General features: G+C 43.9%; 1 protein-coding gene and 1 long non-coding RNA gene across 5 annotated transcripts in view; one reads left to right on the top strand and one right to left on the bottom strand.

The window, feature by feature from the left end:
* Window positions 1-244: 244 nt before the first annotated feature.
* Window positions 245-3,739, bottom strand: LOC308571400. The gene is made up of 3 exons (XR_014001386.1): window positions 3,614-3,739; window positions 664-1,933; window positions 245-280 (listed from the first exon to the last, which is right to left on the bottom strand). It is a non-coding gene; the product is annotated as an uncharacterized lncRNA (long non-coding RNA).
* A 156-nt stretch (window positions 3,740-3,895) lies between these two features.
* The window catches only part of SMARCE1 (SWI/SNF related BAF chromatin remodeling complex subunit E1), a 30,010-nt gene continuing 10,112 nt past the window's right edge, over window positions 3,896-23,793 (top strand). Inside the window, exons 1-8 of one of the 4 annotated variants that reach the window (XM_081166646.1) lie at window positions 3,896-4,031; window positions 4,994-5,036; window positions 5,725-5,768; window positions 11,523-11,690; window positions 16,782-16,862; window positions 17,876-18,007; window positions 18,670-18,841; window positions 21,667-21,839. In XM_081166646.1, the coding sequence (XP_081022772.1) occupies window positions 5,030-5,036; window positions 5,725-5,768; window positions 11,523-11,690; window positions 16,782-16,862; window positions 17,876-18,007; window positions 18,670-18,841; window positions 21,667-21,839 (777 nt within the window). In that variant the 5' untranslated portion in view covers window positions 3,896-4,031; window positions 4,994-5,029. Of the gene's footprint in view, window positions 4,032-4,099; window positions 4,167-4,993; window positions 5,037-5,724; window positions 5,769-11,522; window positions 11,691-16,781; window positions 16,863-17,875; window positions 18,008-18,669; window positions 18,842-21,666; window positions 21,840-23,793 lie in introns of those variants that run through there. The other 3 variants (XM_081166648.1, XM_081166647.1, XM_081166649.1) reach the window with 3 other exon arrangements.

Here is a 23,793-nt window from a genome sequence, read left to right on the forward strand (position 1 = left end):
ATATATAATAGCCTAGGAAATTTCCTCTTAGCTTTGCATTTCATCTAAGCTCTTATTTATTAATTTTTAAGCTTAGCTCTTCTCATTCTAAAGACTCGGGGGGGGGGATAGCATTTTCAAAACAAATATATAGTTGCATGCCACTCCAATCTCCGAACGGTATGAGATTCCAGGGGTTCCAGGCACCCTTACCCAGGGCCCATGTTTCCTTTGGGAAATGAGGCATAGCGGAGACTGTGGTATCTTCATAATATATGGTTTATTTACACATATATACAACCTGAGCCGTGGGACGCGGGTGGCGCTGTGGGTAAAACCTCAGTGCCTAGGGCTTGCCGGTCGCATGGTCGGCGGTTCGAATCCCCGCGGCGGGGTGAGCTCCCGTCTTTCGGTCCCAGCTCCTGCCCACCTAGCAGTTTGAAAGCATCCCTAAAAAAGTGCAAGTAGATAAATAGGTACCGCTTTCTAGCGGGAAGGTAAACGGCGTTTCCGTGTGCTGCGCTGGTGCTGGCTCGCCAGAGCAGCTTCGTCACGCTGGCCACGTGACCCGGAAGTGTCTCCGGACAGCGCTGGCCCCCGGCCTCTTAAGTGAGATGGGCGCACAACCCTAGAGTCAGACACGACAGGCCCGTACGGGCAGGGGTACCTTTACCTTTTTACAACCTGAGCCTACGATGGAGGGGCTCACTGCATAAACACCGCAAAAGGAACTTGTTTCTCCCGTAGCTGTAGTCTTGGATCACAACAGAAAGCAAACATTGTGCTCTGCCTCTGCCTTTTACAGCCTGCAACCTTTTTCCTTTTGGATCACATCACAGTCAAGTTTACACTCTGTTTCAAAACTCTGGCCTTCTAACTATCTAGAGCTGGAGTAGGGGGCCTCACCCATTTTCCCTCTGGCACAGACTCTCCTCTCTTGCTATCTTAGCGGTCCATCACCTTCCCCTTTGTTTTCTCTTAATGGCTCATCTCCCAGGTGATTACCTCATAAGAAAGCTAGTCTGGCTTATATTTTAACTCTTGATAGATCCAGGGGTTCAGGAGGCTTGATTAATTTCTAACACTTACTGGGTCCAGGAATTTAGGGGAGACTGGCACCCCCAAACTCATACCAATATTTGCAAAGCAAACCGGCATATTAGATAATATCATATTCTGAAAACTAGACTGTCAGGAAGAAGTTCCTCATGTGCATCTGGTCTTCTGCTAACAGGGATTTATTTGTTTACTTGCAAGAGCAATCCCACAAACGGCTGCCCACAGTTGAAAGTAGTACAAGCAAGAGTCACCACCTTAGTGAAAACTATGCTGTGGGAAAACAAGCTAGATCAAAATTGGTTGTCTTAGAGGGCCATTATCCTCTGGTCACTTTGGGGTATGGGTGGGGAACATGTGGGCCTCCAGATGTTGTTGGCCTACAATTCCCATCATGCTTGATCTTTAGCCATGCTGACTGGAGCCGATGGGAGTTGGAGTCCAACAACTAGATGGCCACAGATGGATGACACAGATGTGCATGAAATTTGCATATAATGCGTATTTGCATATATCATGCATATTTGGTGGCATCCATCGGTCTTGAGACAATGAAAGAATGAGCTACTAGAGAGTTACAGCCCCTGCTGTTGCTGTAGAGACCAATATGAGAGAGAAAAGTTTTATGGCAGCAGGGACAGATGAAGGCGTCCGGTTTCGCTGTTACAAATACACCATGGCATATAGATGCAGATTTAGAAATAATTTAAAGTCTTATAATATTTGATAAAAGGATGCCATATTTCAACAAAATCGTCTCCATCATTTGTATTATTCAATGCATGTAATCTGTTTGTTAATTTCTCTGGTGCAGCAATAGACCATCCATTCCGTTTCCAACTGGAGATACACAGATGTTTCAATCCTTTCCAATTCTGTGACACTAGTAGACGTGCCACTGCAAAAGAAAAATAATTAGTTCGTTACAACAAAGCCAGATTGCCCTTCTTTTAAAATCCAAAACTTGTGATACATTCCACGTTGACCCGCAATATAGCTTATTTCTGTAAATACCTTCTGCCACAAAGGCTTATAGGTTCTCATAGAAGTGACTCTCCTGACTAGGATACATCTGTTGGGCCAGGAATGGAAAGCCCTAATTTTACATCCCACAAACTGATTAGGACCACAAACATTTAACCATTAAAATCTTTTTCCTTACACGGGGGAGACAGGACTGCTTTTGGAGGTCCTGTTAGAATACTTTTTAAAATTAGGAAAATGAGCACCGACACACATTAATCTCTTGCCCTGTGGGAGGCACAAATACCATTTAAGCCCTTGCTTTCAGATCACACCATGCGGTAACCTCTCAATATCCCTGTCTGTATGCAAAACTCCAGGGACGCGGACTTAGAAGAAATATTGGGGGGGCCCGGGAAAGCTCATGAATAATAAATAAGCTCATGAATATGCAAATAAAGTGGCTCCGGCCCTAAATAGGGCAAGCCACGCCCCCCCAGCCAGCCGATTGGCTGGCTGGGAGGTGTGGCCAGTCGGGATTCCCCTGTTCTCGCGGGATTTCCAGCAGTGCCTTGGCAGTGGCGGTGGTGCTGCGAAGCAGCGAGGCAGGAGCCCCCGCCCCCGGGGATTCCCTAATCTCGCGGGGGACGGCCGGGGCTCTCCGATTAGGGCGCGCGGCTGGCTGGCTGGCTGGCGAAGGAGCAGGTGGGGAGGAGGCGGGGGACGGCGGCGGCGCTCTGCTGGAAGGGCGCCCGCCCGAGATTATTGGGGGGGCTGAGCCCCCCCAAAAAAAATTTTGAGGGGGCTCGAGCCCCAAGCCCCATGGAGTCGGCGCCTATGCAAAACTCTATTATATTAAAACACAGGTGACCAATCTAGACAGCACAAAAGCAAAAATAAGAATACAACACAAATATAACCCATCTGCAGGTAGCAAACCTTTCTCTTCAAATTCTTGAAATAAGCTAATTTGTGGAAATGTTGGCTTGCTTTGCTTCTACCCTTTTGAAACAGAAATCTAAACTAGTCGCGAGAATTACATAAATAGGTTTATTGCTACGCTTTTGAGTACATGAAATTGCTGTTCCCCCAGGAGTAAATTTGCGCCAGGACTCTTTAAGACTTAGAGCTTGTCGCCATTGAAGGTTGCAAAAATAAGTGGACCAAAGCCATATTTTCACCTTCCAATATGCAGTAACAAATAGATATCAACTGAGATAATCAGGATTTTGCTGTGGCTGTGACTGAACAGCAATGTGTCTACCCCTAAACAAAAGACTGCCTTACTCAGATCTTACTCCTTCCCGGAGAGAGGGGTTTAAACATCGAAGAGAGATTGCCAATATATTTCATTATCCCCGGGGGTGGGGGGTTGTGTCTAGACAAATAGCCTTGGGAAAGCTTTGAAGAGGAGGACATTGTCCATCTTGCAGGTCATAAGTAGCTCTGAGGGTGGTTGGGGATAGCAGCAAAATAGAAAGAGGAGAAAGCCCTCGCTGCTCTACTCCCGTTTGTTTCTGGCTGCAGAAATCCTGACATTTCTGCTTCGACTTCTACCGACACTCTCCCACCTTCCCCGCATAAAAGAACCGGAGGACGAGCCCTGCGCACCGACCTGCTTAAACTCTACGCTCACTCCCTTTGCGTCACGTCGTCGCGTTAGCCCTCACGTGACCCGGCGCGCGACTCCTTGCCTACCAACCGCTTCAAGCAGGCAGCTTCGGGAAATGTAATTTCTATATTGCATTCGCAGTTTCGCAACAATCCGCTGGCAGCGTCCTTTTAAGTTAAGAGGGAGATGACTGGGTGCAAATGTCTTCCCAAATTGGGAGGTTTTTGTTTTCAATTGGAAAGTGGGCAATGGGGTGAGTGGGTGAGAGAGCCAGGGCGAGGGGAAAGGTTTGTGTGGAAAGTGCTGAAGAGGAAACGGAAGTTGCTGCCTTCCCCCTCCTCCCTCTCTCTCCATCCCTGTTTCCGCCGCTTCCCTCTCGTTGGAGACAAAGGAGCGAGGCCCGAGGCCCGTGTTGGAGCCGGTGAGTTTGCGGGGCCCAGTCTGGGTGTGGCGCCTGTGTGAGAGAGAGCCTGCACGCCCGTTAGCTGTCCTCCTCCCCGCACCCGCTGTGAGGGTGGCGCCCCCTCCCCGCAGTCCTCACTAGGTCTACTCGGAAGTAGGTCCTGCTGAGTCCAGCGAGTCGTCGTCGTCTTCTTGCGGAGGGGATGGACAGGCAGAGCTGGCAGTACTTCAGTTCATTCGTTTATTTTATTGCGTTTATAGAACGCCCTTCGTCCGAAGATCACAGGGCGGTTCAGCATAAAAGCACAAAAGGCATAATGTGATTTTTAAAAAGAAAGTTCTCTCTATATATGAAAGCTATATATAAAATAAAATATAAATCTCAAACTCCCAGGGTCGTTATTGATAACAGATTAATTTAGGAGGATCAGGGTTTGTGGGGGGGGGGGGACTCAGGGGTACTCATACCCCTAAACATTTTGTGAGTCTAATTTTGGCTTCATTGAGTGTACATATGTGTGTGTACACACACACACATATAAACACTGATCCTCCTAAATTAATCTGTTATCATTAATGACTCTGAGATTTTGATCTTGTTACTCAAAACAAGCACATTTTGATTCAGAGTTTTTTCTTCTCTAGAGAGGAAAACCATTTGCGATATTTGGTTTCAACTTTTTCTTTTGGTACCGCATGAAAGAAGTCGCTACAAGTGGGTAGTGTTTAAAGGGGGAGGGAAATAAACTTTTCCTGTGCTGGTTCATATCTTTGCTCTGAAACAACAAGGGGATTATCTGTGTTTAAGAAGGTAGCTCAGTACTGCAAACAATGAAGTTTATAGATGATTGTTGTTCAGTACTGTATATCAATTATGTGCTTTAGTTGTAGATGTTGGAGGACTACGTTGGTCCAACTGTTTATATGGGATGTGTCAAGAGAGAACATGATTTATAGTGATGTTCTGCTTTTCTTTTTCAGATCTGATGTCAGCTGGTTGAACACTTTTCTACCAAAATGTCAAGTAAGTTCAGCAGCAGTCTGTGTGTATGTGTGTTTTTTCTTATTTAATTCATATCCACATATAGAATAGCACCAATATTTCATTCCATGGATCATTGATAATGATATCTGCACTCTCTAAACCAGCCTTTCCCAGCCTTGGGTCCCCAGACATCTGGGGACGCCTGGGGATCCAAAGTTGAGAAAGTCTGCTCTAAACCTTCCCAATTTTGAACTACGTACTTAGTGTGTTACTGTCACTGTCCTTATGGCAAAAAGTTGATTTGCACAAGAGCTCCAAATTAACTATAATTGTGCACCCTGAATTTTCCAAAATCCTGAAAACCGTGACAGTCTGGATGTGCAGTCACATGAAAAGTCTGTTACTGCTTCAGCAACTCAATCAGCCACCCTTTTGTTGTTCAGTTAGAATTGGAGAAGGGAAGAATACAGAGAAATTCTGTTGTACTTTTAATTTACTTGGGCTTGTTCATTCTACTCACTTCTTTGAGTTCTTGGGAACTGAACACAAGATTACAAACCACAGCTTGGATGCTCCTATATGAAGTATTTTCTTAAATGACAGACTTTCCTCCCCCTCATCTATTCACCTTTTGATTTGATACTTGAAATTTTTCCTGGCAGTCTCTAGTTTTCCAGCTTGTCTACATAGTTATTCTCTCCCCCCCCCCACTTCTTTTTTAAAACAGAAAGGCCATCCTATGCCCCACCACCCACCCCAGCCCCCACAACCGTAAGTATGAAAGTATTTTTCTTCCTTTGTAAACTAAAGCCTGATTTCATTTTAGTTCAGCAGAGAAGATACTGCAGAGCTCTGTAAACCAAATCAGACAAATGGTTCCTCTCAAACAGCGTGATTAAATTCTGACTTCAGTCCATACCTCAGAATCCTTTGCCAGCCCTCGCTGTGGAGTGCTTTTAACTGGCATTTTCAAGAATTAGAACTTGGGGTCTCATGCCTGCTGCTTGCTATGTTTCCAGACTATAACACAAGCTTACTTCCTATAATATTTGGCATTCATTTTTGTAAAAGTACATATTTTAATCTCGTGTTGCGTCTTTAATCCAAGTAATATCTCACATAGCTTCTTTCCTAGTAAAAGCTGTGACCACACATTTTTGGAAACCTGGATAAATGCAAGCTCTATTTTTTAAGTCTGCTAAGATATGAGCATCTGTGTGGTAATAACAGGCATTTGTGAATCTCCCTAATTGTATATTGTAATTATTCCCATAGAATGAGGTATAAACACCTTGGCAGGGAATAGGGGCGGGGGGGGGGGAGATGTTGTTATAGCTATTAGATACAGTAGCAGAAGGTGGAAGTGAGGTACACAAAGAACAGCAACAAGGTTTTCACTTCTAGGGAAAGAGAGTAGATTAACCTTTTGAGTAAACACGTTCAGAACATCTGTGTGGTGTGTGCTATGAAAAGGAAGGCACACTATAAGCCACATACTTTAGAGAGCAGAAGGTAAGAATTAAATGCAGGCCTCAGGTTTCCACTTTGTGACCAGGCTGGCATGTCATGCTAAACCATTGTTGAGTTCAGGTGAGAACAAGCTTTTGCTTTACTACAGTTGTCATGTTGTCTATGGTTTTTAACTATAGTTAGCTTAAAACAAGCCAACTTCAAATTGTGTTTTCAGAAACTGGCTTCTTTAACCAAATTGACCACAGGTTTGGATGACACAGGAAGCTGTGGTTAAATAGAAGTGAAGGTCCCCAACCTCCTCCTTAGCTATGTGGGGTGGGTGTGCAAACTCAAGGCTTGGTGCAGCTTCTTGTCTAAACCAAAGTGCAAGTGATGTGTGAACTCAGCCTCCCTGCTTCGGCTGCTGTCTGCAGAGCCAGAGGTCTTCCTGATGGGAATTTATTGTAGAACTCACACCATATTTGACACCATGTCAGAATGCCATCCTATAGCTCTTTCCATTTAATCTGGAATTTGTGTGGTAACAGAAAATAATGAAAAATAAACAATTATACATCTGCAGACACTACTCATGCAAAAGCTCACTGATTCCATTTTTTTGTGGGACGTTTGTCACATATGCAGTGACCTTTTTGGTAGGTGTTCTCCCTCTTCTCTTTGCACCTCACCTGAACACAGCCTACTCATTTTGTTTCTGATGGCCCAAACAATGTGAGCATGCCTGTTTCCACAGATTGCTGCATACTGATGGTCCAACTGAAAGGTATCTGGAGAGTCTGTAATTGGTGCATATCACTTTTTTAAAAAAATACTGAGGCCATGCTCAAAACTGCTTTTGCAAAAAAAAAAAGAAAAAAAGAAAACCTCTTATTATTAAACCACTATATTAAAAATATTTATTGCCCACCTTTTGGGAGTGCATTCAAGCTGCAAACTATGCACCTAGTGTACTGTCTCAAAGTAATGATTTGGGTATTAGTTGCATTTATGGTTCACCTTCTCCAGAACAGAATAAAACAGAATATCGGGATGGTTCAAGAGCCAAGAATTGTCCAGGTTTGGGTATACTGGACAGAACTGTTGGTTGGATCCTATTTCCCCCTTTTTCTGTGGCACTGCTAAACATTTTATTTCTATTTGGTCATTAGTTACTGCAGTGGCCTGGTTTGCACATAACATTAAACCATGGTTCATTAAGCTGTAGTTCATTAAACCGTGGCTTAGTGCTATATGTGAACCCTCCCCAGCAGCTCAACTATGGTTTGTTTGCTCCAAAACAAACCATTTTCTGACGGCGTCTTGGATTTTGGACTTGGTTTTAATTATAGATTGGTGCTGTGTGAGAACCTGGTACCCTTCTTTAACCATGATTTAAACATTGTTTGTCCACTCTACCTATTCACCAGGCTACCAAATAGAACCCCCATTATTAAAAGTTGTATTATCTAGCCGTTAACAGTTATATCATTTACATGGAAAGGAGCCTCACTGATTTGTGCAGAACTTACTTCGATCGAATGAGTTTAGCACTGGGGTGCCAATGACATTTCCTTAGAATCATAGATGTGTAGAGTTGGAAGGGACCCCAGGGGTCATCTGCTCCAACCGCCTGCAGTGCACGAATCTCAGCTAAAGCATCCATGGCAGGTGGTTAGTCAACCTGTGCTTTGAAACCTCCAAGGAAGTAGGGTCCACAACTTCCCAAGAGAATCCATTCCACTGTCAAACAGCGCTCACTGTCAGAAAGTTTTTTCTGATGTTTAGTTGGAATCTCCTTTCTGTTAGCTTGAATCCATTGGATCGAGTCCTGCCCTCCTGAGCAGGAGAAAACAAGTTTGCTCCATCTTCCATGTGACAGCCCCTAAGATAATTGGAAGATGGCTATCATATCTCCTCTCAGTCTTCTCTTTACCAGGCTAAACTTTCTCAACCATTCCTCATAAGGATTGGTTTCCAGGCCTTTGATCATCTTGGCTGCCCTTCTCTGCACACATTGCAGTTTGTCAATATCATTTTTAAATTGTGGTGCCCAGAACTGGACATAGTACTCTAGGTGTGTTTTGACCGAGGCAGAATAGAGTGGTATTATTACTTCCCTTGATCTGGACTCTATACTTCTGTAGATGCAGCCTAGAATAGCATTAACTTTTTTTTGCTGCTGCATCACACTGTTTACTCATGTCCAGCTTAAGGTCTACTTTGACCCCTAGATCCTTTTAACATGTACTACTTGCAAGCCTGGTGTCCCCCCATCTTCTGTTTGTTCAACTTGTTCTTCATGCCTAGGTATAGAATTTCATATTTGTCCCTCTTGAAATTAATTGCATTAGTTTTGGCCCAGTTCTCCAGTCTGCTTAGGTCATCTTGAATTCTGATTCTGCCTTCTGCGGCATTGGCTTCTCCCAATTTGGTGTCCTCTGCAAATATGATGAGCATCCCCTCATACACCATGTCCACAACATCCCCCTGATCCATGCAAGGAACCTACTACTTGCTTGAACTTCCTCTTGCTTTGAATGTAGCTGAATAAATCTTTATTATTATTTTTAACTTGACTTGCAAGCCCGGTTCATTCTGAGCTTTGGCCTACCTGACCTTTTCCATGCAACTGTTGGCTACTCTTGTACACTTGAACATAAAGTTCCTTGCCCTCTGAGATCTTTCGATGCACTGAATTCTGATTACATTGATTAAATATTGTGGCTGTGCAGTTTCTCTTCAGGGCTGCAATAATTTTAAAATAATTTTGTGTCACCCACTCCATACCAGGGTAACTATGTAAGCTTTCCTCCCACTGCGTTCTAGAAACATCTGGCTGGCTGGAGTCCCCATTGCATTTATTTAATTAAAGTATTTGATATATCACCTGCCAGATTCACAACCTCCAGGGTGGCTTATAGGGATATTTTGAAATGATAATAATAGAACTATAAAGAACCAGGAAAAGCACATTGGCAGCCTGAAAGCAAATCTATTTTGAAAGACCTGGGCAAATAAAACAAAGTCTCCTGATGCCAGCAGGATGTGAAATTTTGTGCCAGTCTCCCTGGGGAGAGTGTTCCAAGGCCCTTTCTTTAGTTGCTACTCACTTATACTGCAGGAGAGGCACCCAGAGAAGGGCCTCAACAGAGGACTTAACCATGGAGACAGGTTTGTGCGAGAGTAAGCAGCCCTACTTATACTTGACAGCTTTCCGGCTGTATAGGACTTTAAAGGTTAACAGAAGCACTTTGAATTGCTCTCAGAAATGAGCCGGCAATAAAGACATTTAAGTACTGATGAGTTAAGTATGTTTCATTTACTGGTCCTAGTCAACCATCTAGCAACATAACTGGGCAACCTATTATGGGATGTTTCCATGTACTTGCACCATGTCAGTTTCTCTACCCTGTACAGCTCCTAGCACCTTGCTAGAGCTAGGTAAACATTGAAAAGTGTGGTGTGGCAGGTGAATACGAGGGCGAGTGCTTTTTTGGTGGCAGTGCTCTGACTTTGGAATGCCTTCCTGGATGTTTTTGACACCATGGAAACACCTCCCCCCCCCAAAAAAAAAGAGAATTCATTTTAATTTATTTTGTGGCACAGCTTCAACGATTTCTATCTCAGCTATGGGATTTTCAGCTGCCATTAAATATTCATTCATTTGGGGGTGAGTTAACTTGCATCTTAGATAACTGTTAACATGCAACCTATAGTCTTATTTGGTTGAATATAAAGATCCAAAATAAATACTGAAGTTTGAACCGTGAACTAATTTTGAAAATACAAATGGCTTAAGAAAATATTGGTCACCGAGCGCCCATATAAAGGACTAGGTCTACTTGGCTAAACATATTTAGATGCTTTCCTATGATGTGTCATGTCCTTTGAGTATTCCAGTTTGGGGGGGGGGGGTTGTACCCCATGAGCACCTGGATAAGCAATGAATCAGAGCTGTGAATCTCCATTTTTCTTGGGAGTTTTCCTTCAGCATCCTTCAGAAGCACCTGAAGGGTAGTTGGTTTTTCTAATTTTGGTTGGCTGGAGCCCAGCCCAGCAGGTTGGGTGGTAATAGTTCTAAGGTTATATTGATTATTTTAGAATGTATATTTAAATCAAGCATGCAATTTGCCATTCGCCTACAGAGCATAGCAATTAGCCCCCAGGCGGGCAGATGACTGGCAAACTGGGTGGTTCAGACGCAGTGCCAAATCATGCTTTGACATTATGTCAGCAAGGAGCTTTGGGATTTTATTCTTCCTCTGCTCATTGCATGATGCAGTTCCCTTCTTCTGACCCGGCTATGAAGCAAGCCATGGTCTGCTGTTTTCAGTATTTGAAATTAGCCAGGCGCCAGGTGCATTTTGCACCTGGCTACCAACCACTTGCGACCAAGTAAAGATGCCAGGGCGCCAGGGTACCACGATCTAGAGGTGCATGCCTGTGGATCCTTGGATCTGGACTGTTTTCACACACCCATACCCCATCCTGTCGAATTCTATCAGTTATATTTTATCTGCACAATCAGAATGAGTGTCACAAACCAAAATGCTTTTTCTGTGCAGCAGGAGCAGGAGCAGTGAACAACATTATAGTTTATCGTTGTAGCATGTCTTCAGTTACCCCACCGCACTGCCCTGATCGCAGTTGTGAAGAATATCCATACATTATGAATGATCAGTGTCACCATTAAGAAAAAGAGGTCGGAATAGGCCAATATATATGTGGATAAAGTGACTTTTCTTATTTTAAGTTCTCAACGTTCTTAACCTAGCTCAAGGTTGCTGTCTGAACTAGGAAGTTGTTTTAACTTTGAGGTTACACCCATCCAGAATCTGCAGTGGCAAGTTTTTCTTAAAGAGAGAAACCCCTCTTTCCTCAACAGGTTTCATTCAGGCTTACTGTCCCTCTTGAGAGAGGGAGAGAGAGCCAGCGGCTGTTAACACCTCATTATGCTTGTTTAAATTTCCGGTTGCTTTTGCATGCTGTACTGCAAACCATTTTCATTTCTCTGTGTTCTCCTCGTTGGGATTCATTTCTCATTCGTGTTTTTGTCTCATTTGTTTCCATCAGCAAATGCCCAGCACACCGGGGTTTGTGGGATACAATCCATACAGCCATCTGGCCTACAACAACTACAGGCTGGGAGGGAACCCGGGCACCAACAGCCGGGCCACGGTAGGAGAATCAACTATTACGTCATCCGGCAAACAACAGGAAGTGACCAGAAATGGCTTTAGAGTTAGGTTCTTCTGAATCTTGGCTGATACCACTTTTTTATTTTCATTTTTCAAATATGAAACATGAACAACAATAACTTGTGGTTTCTTTCCCTTTCTCCCTAGTCTTCCTCTTTTTCCTTTCTTTTTTTCACTGTGCACGTTTTACATAATGGCCTTCTATTTGTAAAGCATACAAAAAAATGGGGTGAGTTCACGTGTATGCCCATTGATAAGTGGAGCATCACATATGGGTGAAACTGTTATCGCAGATCAGGCACCACTCCCAGCACCTCTTGACTGTGGTTTCCATGGAGGCAGCTCACACATTGCCTTGCCAGGGCACCAAGGGAGAAGGAAGCAAGTGATAGACATGCACAAGGGAATCAGCCTTTTGAGTTCCAGAAGAACAGTTCACTTAAAAGGTGTGCGTGCTTCAGCATCTTCAAGTCTTAACTTGGCAGGAATGTTTCTGAAGCTACAGCCTACTTCCTCAGATGGGTGGACCTTTTCCAAATTTGCAGAAAATTGTTTTAGAGTTACAGTCGTACCTTGGATCCTGAACGCCTTGCGAGTCTAACGTTTTGACTCCCGAACGCCACAAACCCAGAAGTCAGTGTTCCGGTTTGTGAATGTACTTTGGAACCTGAACATCTGTCACAGCTTACATGGCTTCCGATTGGCTGCAGGAGCTTCCTGCAGCCAATCAGGAGCGGCGTCTTGGTTTTCGAATGTTTCGGAAGTCGAACAGACTTCCGGAACGGATTCCGTTTGAGGACAAAGGTACCTCGGAAGTCGAACCGAATCCATTCCTGAAGTTTGTTCCACTTCCAAAACTTTGGAAAACCAAGGTGTAGCTTCTGATTGGCTGCAGGAGCATCCTGCACCCAGCTGGAATTTGCGTTGGACATTCAGCTTCCAAAAAACATTTGAAAACCGGAACACTTAATTCCAGGTTTTCAGTGTTCGGCAGCCAATTTGTTTATCAGCTTAAGGTATTCAAGAATGTCCAAAATCTTCTTAGGCTCATTTAAGTTGGCATCTTATGCCTCCATGTGTAAAATAAGCTGTATTCTGGAATTGGGGGGGGGGGGGACCTGCTCACCTTCAGAATTAAACATCATTTTGGATTTTCCCATTACTACTTTTAGACTAATTATGTGAAGTTTTGATGTCCTCCTAAAAGATGCTTAAAATTGGGGGGGAAATCAGTAAGAACTACCATCTTGACCTTCCTACTTGCTTCCTATCTACTGCCAAAGGACATTCATTATTTTTACTATTATTATCAATATATATTACTTGCCCTTCAGCCTAATGTCCTAGGGCAGGTTATCAAAATGAAAAACAATGTTTAGACACAATATAGACAAGCTGGCCCTAAAAATACACAGCTTTGGTGCCAAAAGCCAGTGTAAAGAGGTGCCTCTTCATTCGCCAACAGCTGTACAGTATAATGAAGATGCCAGATGCACTTTTTAGCAGCTACCATAGAAAATGCCCCTTCCTGGGCTGCCACCCCCTGAGCTTTTTTTGGGGGGGGGGATAACCAATAGGTCTCCCCTGCCAATCTTAACACCCAAGGGGGTCTGTAGAGAAGGAGGCAGTTTCAGGTATTTGGGGCCTGAGTCGTTTAGGGCTTTAAACACCTTGAATTGGGCTCAGAAAGAAACAGCCTGTAAGCATTTCTGGTGGACAATGCTCCGTGATAACCTGTTAGCACCTAGGCTGTCTTAACTCGTGTCATCTGGCTGCTGTAGACGGCATCACAGTGACCTGCCAGTGGTGACCACATCATTGTGAGATCTTCTTTCTCATGCCTTTCCCCCTGATAATGTGGCAGTAACGGGTCAATACAGGCCAGACTTCATTACATGCTTCCTTTCCCCTTGATTGTTGTACTCCCAGCTGAGCAACATAGATCTGGGAAAGAATCCCACTCCTGGCCCATTTCATGCATTCCCTGCCTGCTTCTACACAAGAACGGGGGTGGGTGGGAATAACGCTATAAGGAAGTGGCTCTCATGCCCCTCCAGGAGCATGTGTAATATACCTTGAAAAAGCATTTTATAAGTTAGCTAACAAATTAATAAAATGCGGTTGCTCTTCTGGAATCTGCCAGTAACCGATAACTAGTAAGTGTTAGAACAGTGTTCACCCATGCTGGACAATCAAACAAGGAAGCACATCAGCTATCCCCAGTGTGGTTCTCTCCAGATGTTTTGGACTACAACTCCCATCGGCTATGGGCAGCATGGCCAGGGGTGGTGTAATCCAAAGAATCTGGATGATACTGAGCTGAGCAAGACAGAATTGCATAGTAGCTGCTGTCACGGCCTGCCCCTAGCAGCCCCAAAACCGAAGTGTGCAACTCTCAAGGGACTCTTGTGTCCCTTGTGGAGTTCGTCCGCAGCTCAACACAACACTCGTTTGATAAGTTCAAGAGAGCCCTCTTTTGGCCCTCGGTACTCAGATCAGAAGTAGATCATGTGGCAAAGCGATACAGAAGGCACACAGTACGATGGCGGGGAATTGATGGCCCTTCATGCTTTTAAGTCACATTTCACAGGAAGGATTTCTTACATTACTAAGATCATCATAAGGTGTCTGTGTGTGTTTTCCCCAAATACAGTTTTTGTCCATTCATCATTTAAAAATCTTATCCCCAAAGACTTTTAAAATCTGAATTTAAGTTCAGATTAAAACAGGTTTTTATGTTTCACAGATTTCCATTGTATATATGTCATAAGCATTTACATTTTTCTCTGCCGTGTATATTTCAATATATGTGGTCTTTTTTAAAAAAAACCTATTGATTTATAAGCATTAAATTAATTCACTGAATGTTTTCAGGCCCATTGTTATGTGTGTGCATGTATCTGTATACAGTTGCTAATGCATACACCTCAAAAACTTACAGATAGATAGATATAGATATATAGATATTTCAATGGAAGCGGTGTATGAATTGATTGGTTCAAAGCATTTCATAAATATGAGCAGGAGCAAAGCCTTGGAGTTTTTCCTGCAACAAAACAAAACAAAACAAAACAAAAAGTTGAAGTGCTTCTGGAATGCTAGAGATCTGATCTTGCAAGCTTGCCACACATGCTTTACCTCAGGCTTAGTGGTCCTGCCACATTCTGCGAGATTGACCTTACTGCTCTAAAACTGAAATCCGTGCAGAGACTTGTCTGTATGTTTATGCCTTCATCTTAAACACTGCAGTTCCAGGACAGCTATATGTGCTGCAAGGTGCAGGTGGAATCTTGTTCATGCAGGCTGCCCCATTAATTGCTATGGAAAGAGGAGATCCACGTGAGCTGAGAAACGGTGTGCACTGATCTGTTTCTTCCATTGAAATGAACAAGAAGCCCATGGAGATGGTGGTACAAGTCAGAGCTTCTGGCACTGTAAGCAACTGCCAGATGTGGGAACATAATAGTTTATTATGGTAGAATTCCATTGTCCATTTCAGAAATAGTGTGGGGAATTTGACTCTTTCAACTTCCCTTGGGGTCCATTTAATATAGTTGGCATTCAATACCCACATGAACACAGAACACTGGACCATAGCCATGGTTTGTAAACCACTTAGAGATTTTGCTATAGCCAAGCAGTATATAAATTTGGTTTTGGGGTTTTTAATTAATATATATATATATAACAAATATACTGCACTCATTTCAGCAGAAGTATGGAAGCCAAGGCTTTTAATGGAAATCGTGTTAAGACTGAGGAGTTATATCCTTCTGGCAAACTATAGATAATGCAAACGAAGTGTCAGCTTGTCTTGGATGGATGAGAGGTTGTATTTGTGCAAATAATGTACTTTGGAAACGAGAAAATAAATCATAGAAAGGAAGGCACTGTGTAGCTGCCAGCCAATAACACCAATTTGTTTTAGTGTCTTTCTTTTTCTTTCTTATTGAGTGCAGGCAAGGTGCTTGGCGGTTTGTACCTTTAAGGAAGACAAAGGTCCCTCCAGGAACTCACAGTCTAATTTGGACTCCGACAGTGAAATTCGGATTCATGTGGTGTACAGGTTGAGGGAGCCAACCTTGCAGAGTTCTTGTTATGATACGTTTTCTGGGTTCTCCCCACCCTTAGCCTGCCTTAATGGAATAAGTATAACCTGAGAAGGCCTTGAGTGAAAGAATATCCATACTATTTCCGTTCTGTTCTCTCGCCTCTTCCTAAAGTTACCTGTCTCTTTTCTTTAGCATTGAGGTTGCATTCACCCCTGAACTTGACCACTGGTTTGCCACTGTGCCTATGGCAGCAAGTGTCCCTAATGCTCTCCTGGGCTGTGGTTTGGGGCAGGGGTGCATCTAAGGAAGCTACCGCTGTAAAATCCAACTATCCCCAAGAAGCCAGCCTAAAAGAAGTCAAAATTGGGTATGCCCAGGATTCGGAGCAGTGACTACCATTCCCCTAAACCAGGCATGGCCAAAAATGGCCCTCCAGCTGTTTTGGAACTACACCTCCCATCATCCCTAGCTAACAGGACCAGTGGTTAGGGATGATGGGGTCCCAAAACAGCTGGAGGGCCAAGTTTGGCCATGCCTGCCCTAAACGATCATAGCTGTCTAGAAAGGCCCTGTCAAACACAGCATCACCCATACTCTGCTATGCGTTGCAGGCGGATTATGGGAGAGCCGCATATTTCGCAACATGAAATGATCGCAACAAACAGTTGGAAGTTAAGATCCGCATAGAGCTGTGGGTGTGGAGGCTACAAAAGGGATGTGCTTAATTCCAGCACTGGGGTGAGGCAGGTGTGGATGCAGCCTCAGGTATTTAGTGCTGGTAGAGTTAACAGCTGCTCTCATTAGAAAGTGAAAACAGACTTTTGAAGCCACTGTTACAAGTAGAGAAAATCTGCTTCTCTTTCATTTAGAAATCTCTGTACTGACAAATTCATCAGAGGTGCTGTCGGAAAGTATGCCCGACCCAGGGTGCTGGAGAATGTAAACCTTCTGATGAGAGCTAATAATGTTGCCTGCACCTGTGTCTCACTTACCTGTGTATGTCTCTTGGCAAATGCCTGTCTTGGCGGTTCGCAAATGTTTGAGATAAGATAACCAGTGGATTTTATTTGGTTCTTCTCTAGGCATCATCGGGTATCACAATCCCCAAACCCCCTAAGCCTCCAGATAAGCCACTCATGCCCTACATGAGGTACAGCAGGAAGGTGGGTACAGAACACTTGGTCTTAATTTCAGTAAGCAGTCCTCAAAACCACGTTAGCCTCGTGCTTAACGTATTTCGTGGTGGTTCTTAAAAGTGTGCTTGAATGTGTGGTGTTGTTTTTTCTTTCCTTAAGGGAAAACTTAAGAATGCAGTTTGTCTTCTCTTTTCACAGTGAAGGCAATAGCGAACCATGCAAATGGAGCGGGTGGGGAGTTAGTTTCGCTGCTGGACGAAACTTGGCCACCGTACTTTCGGGGGACAAATGAAGAGCTTCATTTAATTGAATATTTAGACAGTGCTTAAAACTGCTGCCACCCTCTCTGCTAACAAGGATGCATCTGGTGACTTGTTGACATACTTTTTAAAAAGTATCCAGGATTTGTGCAGCTCGATAGCTGGACTTTGCAGTAGTGACAATAGGACCTACTTTGCTTTTTTGAAAAGTTGTGTGTGTTTTTTTCTTTTTTTAAAAAAATCTTTTAAAAAAGAGGGTGCAGTGCCATTTTCTCTCCCCCCCCCCTTTTTAAAATGTGAGCTTTTTCCTGATTAAAATGAGTACCTAGGACAGCGCCTGATCCAATCCGTTGTCGAGGAGTCACTGAGCCAGGAGGACGACTGTGTTACCTGCCTTCCCATCTCTGGTTTTAAAAAAAACACCACAGCAACACCTGTTTCATCCAGCGGCCTCTCTTAAGACAAAAAGAGAAGAAACATAATGCAGCATTTAAGGGCAAGACTGGCGGAAAAGATGCTGTGCGGCTGAGAATTAAACCAGGCAGTGGATAAACGTCGTAACTCTTGACTTCCTGCCCCAGAGAAATAATCAAACAGTGGACATAGCATAGCAAAAAAACCAAAAAAAAACAACCCTGTCTTAATGTAGCCTTGCATTGTGATAATAGCTCTCAGAAAAGACACTAGTCATGGTAGTGATATTAACAACAAAAAAATAGATGTGTTTAATTTTATAAGTATTCAGTTAGCTGGAGCTTTACTACAGATGTTTTTATTAAGGTCTGGGACCAAGTGAAGGCGTCCAATCCTGACTTGAAGTTATGGGAAATTGGGAAGATCATTGGAGGGATGTGGCGAGACCTCACTGATGAAGAGAAGCAAGAGTACTTAAATGAATATGAAGCAGAAAAGGTACACGGAAGAAATCCCTCTCTCTCTCCCCCAAATGACACTGGACGTCTCTCTCACACGTGCACACATGAGGCTAAAATCTTTTTAAAAAAGAAAGAGAGACTAGCTCTGGAGGAGGAGGTGATAAAGCAGACTCACATACGAGAGAGTTATTGAGGAAGGAAACTGAATCAACTCTTTGCTGTGCGAGCCCAGCTCTCCCGGGAGCTTTAAGGAAAGTATGGTAGAAACACGATACTTGGATTGCTTGAAAAGAGCCCACAACACCAGATCCTTCAATTAAACCTGAGTCAAGGTTGTGTGCCGTCCCTCTCTGCCCCCCAACTCTAAAGGCACCTGGAAATAAAGCACAGTTTAATGAGATTTCCCTCTTCCAGTTCCTCCCAGCATCACACTCCTCCTGTATTCCCTTTGCTGTTCATTATATATGGACGCGCACCGAAATGTTTAGATGACACCCTGCCCTGCCTCTGGCTGTGAGACCTTTGCAGAGGAGAGCAGTTGAACCTCAATAAAGCTGCCCTGAGATGTTGTCCACCCCTTGATTTGCGTGAAATTGGTCCTTGTTTTCCTGCAAGGAGCCTTTAGTCAGAAGGATTTCCCCAAGGGCAAGGGAGACTGTTTTGGGTGCGATTTTTAAAATGTATCTGTCAAAACTATAGATAGAGTACAACGAGTCAATGAAGGCCTACCATAACTCACCCGCTTACCTTGCCTACATCAACGCGAAAAGCCGCGCCGAAGCCGCCCTGGAGGAGGAAAGCCGGCAAAGGCAGTCCCGGATGGAGAAGGGAGAACCTTACATGAGCATCCAGCCCGCCGAAGACCCAGATGGTAAGCAGGAGTAGCAGCTGTGCTGCTTTCTGACCATAAGAAATGGCAAGGGGGTTGGTGGGGAAGCTGAAACTCCTTACTCAAAAAGGCTGCTTAGCAATAGGATTGTTTAGCAGGAACCCTTGGGCCAGTTACTTGTCACTCAGCCCCACCAGCTTGGTGGTGGGTGATCCATATGACTACTAATAATTAATTATTATTTATACCCCGCCCATCTGGCTGGGTTTTCCCAGCCACTCTGGGCAGCTCGCAACAGAATATTAAAAACACGGTCAAACATCAAACATTAAAAACTTCCCTAAACAGGCTGCCTTCAGATGTCTTCTAAAAGTCAGATCGTTGTTTATCTCCTTGACATCTGGTGGGAGAGCGTTCCACAGGGAGGGCACCACTACCAAGAAGGATTGGATTTGGATTTGATATCCCGCCTTTCACTCCCCTTCAGGAGTCTCAAAGCGGCTAACATTCTCCTTTCCCTTCCTCCCCCACAACAAACACTCTGTGGGGTGAGTGGGGCTGAGAGACTTCAAAGAAGTGTGACTGGCCCAAGGTCACCCAGCAGCTGCAGGTGGAGGAGCGGAGACGCGAACCCGGTTCCCCAGATTACGAGGCTACCGCTCTTAACCACCACACCACACTGGCCCTCTGCCTGGTTCCCTGTAAACTCACTTCTCGCAGTGAAAGAACCAGCAGAAGACCCTCAGAGGAGGACCTCATTGTCACTGCATTAAGTGATACTGAATATACACTCTTTAATCTTGGCAGAATCAAAACGCATTCTTTTGCGGGGATGCTGAGCAAAGAGCCTAGATCAGGGAATCGGAGGGAGCATCCCTCTTCTTTGCCCACAGGAACAATCTCCAGCACAATCTCTGTGTGTCTGGTCTTTTAACTTCAGAAGGCATGAAAAGGGCCAGGTCCCCATTTCTTGGTGCCTTTTCCAAATCATGAGCTTTATTGTGGCAATTGCACAGCTCTGTTGAAGTGGCTGAATAGGGTCAAGTCATCCTAGCTCTCTAGCTCTTCAGTTGCAGGGAAACATGGATTTTTCCAGCTCTCACATTGCAACACCTTGTCTTGCTGTGTGTGTGTGTGTGTGTGTGTGTGTGTGTGTGAGAGAGAGAGAGAGAGAGAGAGAGAGAGAGAGAGAGAGAGAGAATAAGCATCTCACTGTTATCCTATCCCTGGAACCTGCGTTTGCCAGGATTCAGCCTTCCAACTTGGGGTGAGGGTAACAGAGAACACACAAACCTGTGCAGAATGCCTTTCATGAGACCACAATAAGCCCTCACACACTTAGGATTTGCAGGGAGGGGGGTTTAAGGAGACATAATAAGACTTACAAATAAGCTTCTCTCTCCTACTTCTGACGGCAGAAACTAAGCATTGGGTGAGGCATCATATTGAGTGCGCAATCATTTTATTTCTCGGGCCAGACTAAGTGCTAGCCTTGCTGCTGTCAGACGTCCAACGTTTTTATCAATCTGAACTCATTGGCTGGAAGGGATGGGCTAGAAATTCAGGGTGGCTCCTCAGTGAAACCTATCCAAAAATAAAGTTTTGTTTAGATACGAGGCCAAACCCATAGCCGGTATTTATCCTCCCCCTCTTCAAAGCAAAAAATTTAAAAGCTCTTTGGTGCTTGACTGTCTCTGGCATTCTTTTGTTTGTTTGTAGGTGGTTCTGGCTAGGGGAGGATGGGTGGGTGGCAGCAAGTTTGCCATTCAGTTTAAGTAATGACTTGTGCTGGGAAAGATGACAGGGCAAGGGCTTGCTGTGCTTCTGCAGAAAAGCAAACAAAACAAAAAGCCACCTTCCTGTTTCCTTCACTGATGGCACATATACATTCCTCTACAAAAAGAAGGCCAGTGCTCCACCCATCTGTGAAGCACAGCTTGGTTCCTTTCTCACTCTATGTAGCAGCCAAGGATGATGATGATGATGATCGCTTTCATAAACAAACATAAGCTAGGGAAGAGACTCTTTAATGTAGAGGTAGGGTCCTCTTATCATCCTGACCATTGGCCAAGCTGGCTAGAGGGCCACAGGCTGTCCAACCCTAGGCTAGATCTTCCTACAGGTTGCCCTCTTCGCTCTTCCAAGGTTGCAATACTTTTCATACTAACATGGCAGAAAACCTTGCGGAGCACAGCGTGGTTTTCTTCTGACTAAATGTGCTTCAGAGTGCAATGTAGTTGGCTTTCTCTAATTGTGAATCCCTCTGCGGCTTCTGTATAAGAAAAAAGAACCAGCATCTAGTGACACTTAGAACAGGAAACATTGAGTTTGAGAGCTTGTAGGTCGTGGTGGCTAAAGGCACAAGCTGGGTTGTCAATAACAGTTCAGTCCTGAACTCGTTGGACCACATAAGAGTCACACACAGTTTAAAAAGCCATGGATTGTTGAATTAGCCAAAGGCCTAGGAGAAGAGGAATGTTTTTGCCTGGTGCCTAAAGATATGTTAACAAAGGCACCAGGTGGGCCTTCTTGGGGAGAGCACTCCACAAAGCCAAGCTTCAGGGTTTCAAGAAACTTGGAGATTCTTGGGAGGGATAGCGAAGTGACAGAAAGGAATAGAGTGAACAGAAAGCTGTACACTTCAAGAGGTTGTATCCAATCTTAGTCCTACTCTAGGTACAGCTATCGAAATAAGCAACCTAAGATAGTCATTCCCATTAATACAGTGAGTGCTTGTGAGTAGAACTTGACATTAGATAAACCCAAAGTTACTTAGCCAGTGTTACCTGTGAAGCTAAGCAGTGGCAAAACTGCAAACTGCACTGGTATCTTCTATAATGTAACTACTGCATACATTTTTGTTTCAGATTATGACGACGGGTTTTCTATGAAGCACACTGCCACAGCCCGTTTCCAGAGAAATCACCGCTTAATTAGTGAGATTCTGAGTGAAAGTGTCGTCCCCGATGTCAGATCCGTGGTCACCACGGCAAGGATGCAGGTTCTCAAACGCCAAGTCCAGTCCTTAATGGTTCACCAGGTAAAGTTTGACTATATGAGAACGCTTAATAAACGTAATAGCTTTTCATGTGAGTTGTGCCCGGGTGATATCTGTGCCTATAACAGCAGCTGTCACCCACCCACCCCGTGTTTTGAAATCTGCCTGTTATTCAGGTAAAATCTCCCCGTTGTTGAGACCTTTCACTAGCACTGCTAGGGCGGGGGCCTTTTCTCTGCTGGTGGGGAAGAAAAATCTGAAATACCTTCAGTGTTTTCTTTATTGTAAATACTGAACTTTGTTCTGTCCTTGGGCTTTGAAATCATCCATAATATTGGACTTCCTGTGGCCTGAAATTGTTTGAGCACGGCAGCTGCTCCTGTTTAGAGACACGTTTGGCAAACTTTTTTGTGATTTGTTACAGTCCTGTTCAACTCTAGTCCTTGTTTTAAAAGTCCTCCAATCCACAACTCATGGGCTCACCCCCCCCTTTCAAGATGGTGCAAAAATATAAGATGTTGTTGTTTCTCTTGAATGATTTGTTTACCTTTTATTTTCTTCCACCTCATCCCAAACAACTTGTGTATCATTATTTGTATCTCTTGCTGCTGCTTCTTGCAAGTGTGTCTCGCGGGGGGAGCAGATCTTGCTATAAACATGCATGTGTTTCAAAAAGCAGCTTGGGGAGAACCTACAAGTCTCTTGAAGTAGCTGAACACATATCCTGGGCATATGATTCACAGAGAGAGAGAGAGAGAGAACTTACCTCTTTCTGACTTTGGGGGATTGTGGGGGGAGGCCCAACATTCAGTGCTTTAGACGATTTCTGTAGAGAGATCAAATGTAATAAAAGGTCTGGGGTACCTCTTTAAATATCCCTGTACATGCTGTACTTTGTCACACAGATGCAACTGTTGAACCAGGTGAAACTAGGAGCCGCTCTTTCTAAAGACGCTGTTGCAACTTTTCATTAGCATGCAAACTGCCAGAGGCTATTTCTCTGCATGCTAGGGTTTGTTTCCTGAGTTGCTAAATATGTGAACTAAATGTTCCTTCTCCAAGATTTAGCATAGAAAAACAATGGTATGTACAGGGTGTGGGGAACCTAAACTGAAAACAATCGGAAATGTAAGGAGCCAAGTTACGGATTGGTTACAATACCATCAGTTACATGAAATCTTTAAATTAGATAGGGGAAAAATGGTTTTTCAGACCAAAGCTCACAATCGAAAAAGAACTTCTACAAAACAAAGAGAAACTTCTGTCTAAAATGTATAATATGTTATTAGACTGGGAAACAAAAGACAAGCTTGTTAGAGCCTCAATGACACACAGAGCAATAGATATAGGACACAAAATAGATTTTAACCTCTGGGGAAAACTCTGGGAAAGTGACTTGAAGTTTACAGCATGCTATTCTTTGAAGGCGAACTACCTGAAAATGATTTACAGATGGTATTTAACTCTGAGTAGGCTTGCTAAGATGTATAAGACTGAATGAGATAAGTGCTGGAGATGCAAAGAGGTGGACGGAACGTTCTTTCATATATGGTGGACTTGTAAAAGGGTAAAAGAGTATTGGGAAATGATCCATAATGAATTGGAAAAAAATACCGTATTTTTCGCTCTATAACACGCACCCGACCATAACACGCACGTAGTTTTTAGAGGAGGAAAATCCGTAGGCATGCCACCTTTAGGCATTCCCTCCATAACACGCACAGACATTTCCCCTTACTTTTTAGGAGGAAAAAAGTGAGTGTTATGGTGCAAAAAATATGGTACTTTCCCTCAAAAAACAGCATCCTTTCTGTTGAGGATAATTCAGACTGAAAATCCCAGGTGTCAAAAAAGGTTATTTATCTATGCTACTACTGTGACCCATGTTTTGTTAGCCCAAAAATGGAAAACAAGCGAGGTCCCAACCAAAGAAGAATGACAACTTTAGTTGACAGAATATGCACAACTTGCAGACTTAACATATAGAATAAGAAGA

The sequence above is a fragment of the Podarcis bocagei genome (genome assembly GCF_964188305.1).
Source record: "Podarcis bocagei genome assembly, chromosome: 13".
In the NCBI taxonomy this organism is placed as follows: Eukaryota; Metazoa; Chordata; class Lepidosauria; order Squamata; family Lacertidae; genus Podarcis; species Podarcis bocagei.